Below are 7,748 nucleotides of genomic sequence, written 5' to 3'. Positions count from 1 at the left end.
GCACAGATATTATGCTGTGGATTATGCTGTGCTTTCTGATAACCTCTGACATCACTACATTGTCAAACATACATGGGCCCAGTCCTGTCTGACCACACTCAGTTGAACAGGATAATAATGAGTCAGCCGTTTCCATGGCATTGCACATAAGTCTCACTGGTTGCCATGCAATACATGCTTCCGGAAAGAGAAATGCAATACAGGGGGAGCACCAGTACAAGGACAACGGTCATAACTGCAACAGTCATAAGTGGAATGCATTCCACTGGCTTAATCTTTTTGGAATCTGCCATTTTACCCAAACCTACAAAAGCTTTTTTGGAAACTTGGGTGGGCCATACCTGTTTGTATTGGTCAGTCTCAATAATAAGACCAATCTCTTTTAACTGAATCATGAATTGAATATGCTAAGGGTAAATATCAAACATTGATGTGTGTGTGTGTGTGTGTGTGTATGCATGCTTATTTTTTGATCATGTTTTAAATAGTCTTTTGGAATATCTTGCTATGAATTCTGTAACATAGGAAATCAATAGCCTCATAACAAGCATAACACTTTATTGCCCATGAACTATTAACTCGAATATTTTGTATTTTTTTGCATATTGCTGCATAGACACAGATACTGAATATAACCAACAGATGGCTTTTTTAAAGCAAAAATGATAATATAATGTCATGCGTTGGAAAATATTTTTGGAGAGCCTCTATATATTCAAATGTATTATTCAATCAATTACAGCACATTGTCAATAAAAGCTAAAATATATTTGTTGCATACAGGTATCAATCATTATGAGTATGACCAATGTGTTAATATTCAGCAAATATGTATATTTTTCAGAAAGTGTTATGGTATATTTAATTACTCAGAAGCCATGGCAAGTGATTCACATATTTTTCTCATATCAAGTTTATTTATAAAGCACATTCTATACACATGGAAATCCAATGCACTCCACAGAAACTGTACACTTGCATATATGCATATATAAAATAAAGAGGAAAAAGAAAAGTGAAAAATTTTGATAAACAACTGTTGATCATGAAAATATTGACTTGCGCACCCCTGACCGTGGATACCAAAAGCTGGGTAAAATAAGCAATAATGACGACATAAAAATTGCTTTTGAAATTCTGAGACAATTCTAGTGTGAGACTATTTCCCAATCACTTTGCCACAAGCTATCAAGTTGCATATTTTTCACCGTCAAAAAATGATATTTAGACTGTAGCTCATTACGTTTGTTAATAAAAGACTTCGGAGTGCCCCCTGCCGGAGGATGCACAGCTCACGCTGCACAGTCCCTTTAAATGTTCACGTGGTCCTTTTCTGCTCTGAGTTCAGCTAAAGACATGGCGGAGGGGAGGAACTGTAAAAACTGCTTTGGTTTAAGAATGAAAGCAAAACAATAGTGGCAGTCTCGGAAACCTTGTGGAAGTAATAAAATCGCAACTACTGAATAAAATGTCTTAAATTTCATGCCTCAAGGAAAAAACGCAGTGCCGACCGCAACTAAAAGTAAGCCTGAAGACGCCACTTGCACAGAAGAGAAAGGGATAAAAGAACACAAGCCAGAAATGAACGGGGTATGTCGATAGCTGTCCACTTTAATGGTGTGGCTGCTAGCTACATGATTAATATGGAAAAATGAACAGGCATTTGGAGAACGGGAAAAGGCAAAGAAGAAGACACGCCAAGTTTTATTCAAATTTGCTGGCTAACATTTTACGTATGATTATTGTGCAAAGCTAACGTTATAGTATCTAGCCGGCCAGGTGGCTATTGTTTCAATATAAAGTTAGCTAGTTAGCTTAGCCACCTAGTGTTTGAAGACCTAGTTGGAAGGTTAATTTATTGTCTCATTTGGTTTGTTGCAAGTAGAAATATAAAGTGTTTCATGAACAGTCAGTGATATTACCCTGCGAAGTGTTTAAAAAGTATTCTTAAATACTGCGCCAAATTATTTTTCCGACGTGTTGCAGCCACTTGTCCGAATAGCCAGCTGACAGGAGGCCCATTTAGCCCGCATTCTTGGACGGCTGCATTACAGTGGGTTTTCTTCATTGTGGCATTGACGCTTTGCGTTTGCGGGTTGCGTCACGAAATCGGTGTGTGGTCATATAGGCCTAGCTTGGTTCCAACTTTCTGATTTAACGCTACACTGTGATCATTCGTGTTTTTAATACATTTTTGTCACTTCGCCGATTCATTTTGACCTGTGCCAGTTGGGTGGGAGATGATGTTGACCAACACTGACCATATAGTAAAAAATAAATAAAACATGTGCCTATTAAACATTTATTTCACGTACAGGTCAAATCAGTTGTATTTAATGCTGTGCCTAGCTTGCCCTATATGAAGTTAAAACAACTAGAAAGTAAGCAGCGGGCGGATTCATCGTTTGGAAACCATGCCTGATCACGCCCCTCTGTCGTCCGTGGTTGCTGCTCGACACCTTTCTGTTGTTTAAGTGCAAATATTTAACGCTTAATGTCTCCGCGTTGAAGGACGTCGCATGTAGTCGTCAGCCTGCGAGTCCCAATTTTAAGAGCCTCGACAAGCAGCACTCCCCTCACCATGACGAGAACCACGGAAAGCGCACGGCCCACGGGGACAAGAAGATGTACGGAAAAGGTACAGTATGCTTTAAGCCTCTCGTGCTGTCTTGATCCCCCATCTGATGCTACCAAGTTAACCCCCACTGTCATATAGGCCGTTTGTATAATAAACCAGCTCTGGATTAACAATGTAAACAAGCCCTTTTTTGTTTTGTTTTGATTTTTATTGCAAACTCATTCACAAATCAAAACAAATAGGTTTTTAATTTTTATAAAATTATAAAAAGCTTAATTCATTTTCGTTTTAATTCTAATCATTTTAAGATTGCATCATATGGAGTGCCGTCAGTAATTAACATAAGTTCTGCACATATTGTAGGATTTTGAAAACCTGGTAACTTCCACCTAGTGTATGATACACAAGGAGACAATGCCTTCTATCATTTTTCATTGAACAATCTGCGGAATACTGTTGCCTTACTTTTAGCAACTTAACCCATTTCTGCAGGTGTCATGAATAAAATGAGAAAGACAATGTTCAAATGTATAAATATGAAGAAAACTGTATTCCTAGATCTAACTCACCTACCCCGCAGTGAAAAGCAATCACCCAGAGTTGTGTGCAACCACCTCCTGCCTGCAAAGAATCAGGGGTGTGAGCTGGGTGTGAACCCACCTGATTGGTCCTCCTCTTCTTCTGTGGTACAGCAGTCAGGCTGAACATCATGAATTCGGACAGCGGGCTTCCCAGAGGGGCCGAGGGTAGACTGGGCCCCTCCTGCGTGACCGGGGAGCAGGGTCGACAGCCTCGCTGCACCGAGGCGTATTTACGCGGCCCGGCGGACCCCACCGCGGACAGCAACGGCACCTCCCGCGTCCGTGGCCACAAACGGCAGACCTGCTGTCGCAAGGCCAAAGTGACGAAATCCACCCTGAGAACGTAAGAGCCTCGGCAAGTCTAGCGTGGGCGGGGCAGCTTGTGTTGGATGGTTCCATTATTTTATTTCAAACTCCTGAAAGAAACAGGAACTGAAGGTGGCTGCAGTACAGGCCTGGCAGAGCATCACCAGGGAAGATAGTGTTAAATATGACTACTTCATTTAAGATTAATTTTGTCTGATTACTTTTAGTCCCTAAAAATGGGGGGGCTGTGTATCAAAAGGGCTGTAATTCTCACAAGGATTGCTGGATATGGATGTAACTACCCTTAAAACTGACAGTCTGTACTTCAACCTCATATTCATTGTTTTATTTCAAATCTAATGTGCTGGAGTACAGAGCCAAAAATACAAAGATTGTGTCAACGTCCCAGTACTTTTGCAATTAACCGTGTATATATGATTTGTATATATATAGTCCATGGTTACAAACATTTGAAGAACTTGCGCTCTGCTTCAAAAGATGACAAGATCGCAAAATTAAAAAAGTTAATTCCAAAAGTGATTTGATGTCTCAAGCACACTTCACTCTCTGAGATTTTAAGAGTGTTCTAATATGGAAATTGACCATTGCTGCCTGACCACAGAAAACAATTTTTAAATGCATTTTTTTTGTTTTCACAGAGCAGAATACAGGAACTCCCAAAACAGGAAGCTCACAGAGTTCTACCCCATAAGGAGGAGCTCCAGGAAGTGCAATGCAGAGCTCAAGGTCAGCAGCATGGATGCAGAAAACGTTTACAGTGTCCATAAATCGCAGATGCATTAATACTGTAAATCTCACCTCATTAAACCGTAACCATGTGTGAAGCTGTATGTTCACATGGCAACTTGACATGGCTGTTTATGACATGGCAACTTGCTTCTTAAAAACAACAGGTATTCCTTCTGGTTATGGCTAGCTTTCTGAGCACTTACAGGACTGTTAGTGAGACAATTGCTCATTTCTTCCTCAAAGCATGTTTTGCCAAGGGCTCGTCTATTAAGTGAAAAACAAACAAAGAACAGCCCAAGTTTAGAGATGGTCTTGGGCTGCAATAAGGTGATATGCTGAAAGCTGAAAGGTGATTCAGTGGCTTAAAGCACTGTCAGTGAAATTAGTCATTATGCCCAGTAAACTGAACTCACTCTCCTGCCAGTTTGTGCTTTTGTCACCATGAAATGGGAGCCATTTTAATCGCAAGACTCAAACTAAGGCCTCTCTGGGTCATCAGATTGCTCTGATTCTGTCTATTCTACGTCAGTCGATATCCATCTGCAATTAACAGAGCACAAACCCACAGTCTCTTAAGTCCATTGCGATTTCACTGAAAAGTAAAATTCACACAGAATACAGAGCCATGACAGCATCCCTTTCATCCAAATATCTTCTCATTTTAGAAAAAGTCTTAAGGAGGGGAAAATAAACTGATGGATGTTTTGCACCAAGACTACTAAATATTGAACTGTCTTCTACCATTATACCATCCAGCACAAGCACTTACATGCAGATTTTATTCATAAACATTAAGTGTGGAAATCGTACCCACACTACTGTCAACATGGGGAAAAAAGCACCCAAATACGACTCATTTACTCTAGAATTACTGCTTATAATTCAGTCTGGGCTGCAGTGTGTGCCATAAAGAGTGTAATGGAAGAGCAGTGCATCAGCTCAAAACCAGATGACGCGTAACTCGCACTCCGTTTGTGTCAACAGTGTGAAGAAAAGAGACACATCGATGAGCTGCTCAGTAGTGGGACTGAAGAAGGAATGAAGGTAAATTCTCTTCGTAGCGTTATAGTGGGAGTTTGGCGTATGACTGTGGATCAGAAGTGTATGATCTGTGGTCTCATGCCGCTTGGACACAAGACCTGGACTTGACCATCCCTGGCTGGGTGGCCTGTGTTAGGGGTGTATGATGTTGGCGATTAACACCAATGATTGTGTCTTTAAATTTGCGCCGCCACACCAGCTGAATGTCTACGGGCCGAATGATCACCTGCGCGAAACCCCCAACAGGTGCAGCACATCGAGGGGAAAGGAAGGGGGGTTTTCGCCACCAGAAGTTTCCGGAAAGGGCAGTTTGTCGTGGAATACCATGGGGACCTACTGCAGATCACAGATGCCAAGAAGAGAGAAGCTAAATACGCACAAGACCCTTCTACGGGCTGCTATATGTACTACTTCCAGTATCAGAGCAAAACGTACTGGTGAGTCTTCACCCTGGCCCCTTTTTGTCCTCTGTAGAGGACACCCTGGTGCAGACGTACTGACCCTCACACAGCCTTTACCGGCTCTCCTGCGCCATGTTCGCACCAAACGGCCAAAACCAGGCTGTGTTTCTGAAGCTCACTTGTCTTGTCTTGTTGAGGGACGTTGCTCACTAGCACCAGTGCGGTTGGCTCCAGTATAGGTGTTTTAGCCACCCGTTTTAATGTAAGTCAATGGTAACAATACAGTCAAAATACAAAGTCAATAATTTTTTTCCCACAAGAAAATGTAGTCGCAATAGGTGTGTTTTTTTTTTGTTGTTGTTTAATGTCGCTGCTTTGTTAAGTTATTCTGCTATTTGGATAGGACTGCAATATTTTGTGTACGAATCAGGGACAGTTTTCATCACTACCGAGTCACTGTATCACACGCGGTTAGTGGACGACCAGACTTCAGATCCCTACTACGCAGTCGCTCCAATTTGTACAACAGGGTGGCATCCACAAACTACACTTCCCGTGCTTCAAAACCCTTTTTACCAAGCCCATGGAGAGTCAAAGGGTGACGTCACAGTGACTTTGTCCATATTTTTCTACAGTCTATGGTTCACACTCTCCCTTAAAGAGAAAGCGCTCAGGCTGTTATAGGTTTGATTTAGAGCATTTAAACAACAACCGGTTGTAATTCTTTGTTAAATTATATATGAAAGTGGTACCTGCATGGTGTTGTGCACCCCCTGTCACTCAGAAAAATGTGGCGCTAAGCTAGTGCTACAACGTGTGAAGTGGCCTACGCACAAACACGATCGAGTCTTACTCAGATGTAACAAACTGCTACTAATTAACCTACTAATTAACGTGGCTTAAGGAATATATGGAGGACACATTCTGTTAAATGGCATCGACCATCCTCAAACCAAATAAATGTAGAATATTTTCGCCAGCACTAAAAGGTACATATAAATGTTTAAAGTGAATGTTTGGGGGGGGGGGGGGGGGGGGGGGGGTTTGGGGGTCTTGCTGCTCCTCCTCCTTTAAAATCCCTCGCTTCCGTTTCCAGTGTGGACGCCACTAGAGAATCCGAACGCCTGGGGAGGCTGATCAACCACAGCAAGAACGGCAACTGTCAGACCAAACTGCACGACGTCAAGGGAAAGCCTCACCTGATCCTGGTGGCCTCCAGGGACATCGAGGAAGGGGAGGAGCTTCTGTATGACTACGGCGACCGCAGCAAAGCTTCCATAGCGGCGCATCCCTGGCTCAAACACTGATGTACTGCACTCTTCCTGTGTGGGGTTCTTTTGTTTTGAGTTTTGTTTTTGTTTTTTCCTAGTTTGGCGTGTTCTAAGAAGGGACAAAATGCAAGCAATGCAGCTTTGTTGAGAGACCATTTTAAAATACTGAAAATTGCCTTAGCAACAGAATGTGTAAATGATTTTTTTTTTTTTTTTTTTTTGTTCTGGGGTAGTTTGAAGTTGGGCGACAGACTACAGTGAGTTGTATTAACAGATAAAGGCAATCTTTAAAATGTCCTAGAAGAATACTTTTTAAATTCCTATCTATATATTAATGCGAGTTTTCAAATGCATTTTTTGTATATTTTGTACACCCATAGACCAGTGCTTCCAGAGCATGCAGGTATAGTTCAGAAGTTCTGCATTTTTATACTGGTTTTCTTAATCTATTGTCTGGTAGTTGAAATATGCTTAGCAATAATTATTTATGGTACCGGAATGTTTGTGGGCCATGCAGAACCCTAAGACATGCTGTAGGAGAGTTATATTTAAATGGTTCTGAAAACTGGAATGTGATTCCTGTCAATAACTTACACTTTATTTTTAATGTAACCTTTTGCCATGTTGGGTGTAGTTATTTCATGAACTTGAACAAATATGTACCTCTAACACACAACGCTGTTAAATGTCCACAACCAAATGCTTTATGTGAAAGTATTTAAATAAATCTGTATGCTGGGTTAGGGGCATTGTTGAATAAAACAGTTTTATGCAAGTTTTATTCAGGCTTCATACATTTTTACGTTGGACAACTCAATAT

At 41.3% G+C, this 7,748-nt stretch overlaps 1 protein-coding gene across 2 annotated transcripts; it reads left to right on the top strand.

Moving 5' to 3' along the window:
• Nucleotides 1–1,323: 1,323 nt before the first annotated feature.
• On the top strand, nucleotides 1,324–7,709 carry kmt5aa (lysine methyltransferase 5Aa). Of its 2 annotated transcripts, none has more exons than XM_035391971.1 (7): nucleotides 1,324–1,522; nucleotides 2,512–2,638; nucleotides 3,271–3,502; nucleotides 4,125–4,212; nucleotides 5,200–5,259; nucleotides 5,503–5,693; nucleotides 6,754–7,709. In XM_035391971.1, exons 2-7 carry the CDS (start codon nucleotides 2,626–2,628, stop codon nucleotides 6,962–6,964), a joined length of 795 nt encoding a protein of 264 aa, XP_035247862.1. In that variant the 5' UTR covers nucleotides 1,324–1,522; nucleotides 2,512–2,625; the 3' UTR covers nucleotides 6,965–7,709. The 2 variants fall into 2 exon arrangements, with proteins under 2 accessions (XP_035247862.1, XP_035247861.1); XM_035391970.1 differs by having other exon boundaries at nucleotides 1,324–1,590.
• The last annotated feature ends 39 nt before the right edge of the window (nucleotides 7,710–7,748 follow it).

This window comes from Anguilla anguilla, chromosome 14 (assembly GCF_013347855.1).
Source record: "Anguilla anguilla isolate fAngAng1 chromosome 14, fAngAng1.pri, whole genome shotgun sequence".
NCBI classification, from domain to species: Eukaryota; Metazoa; Chordata; class Actinopteri; order Anguilliformes; family Anguillidae; genus Anguilla; species Anguilla anguilla.
The sequence above is the reverse complement of the archived record's forward strand: the minus strand, read 5'-3'. Positions and strand labels throughout refer to the sequence as shown.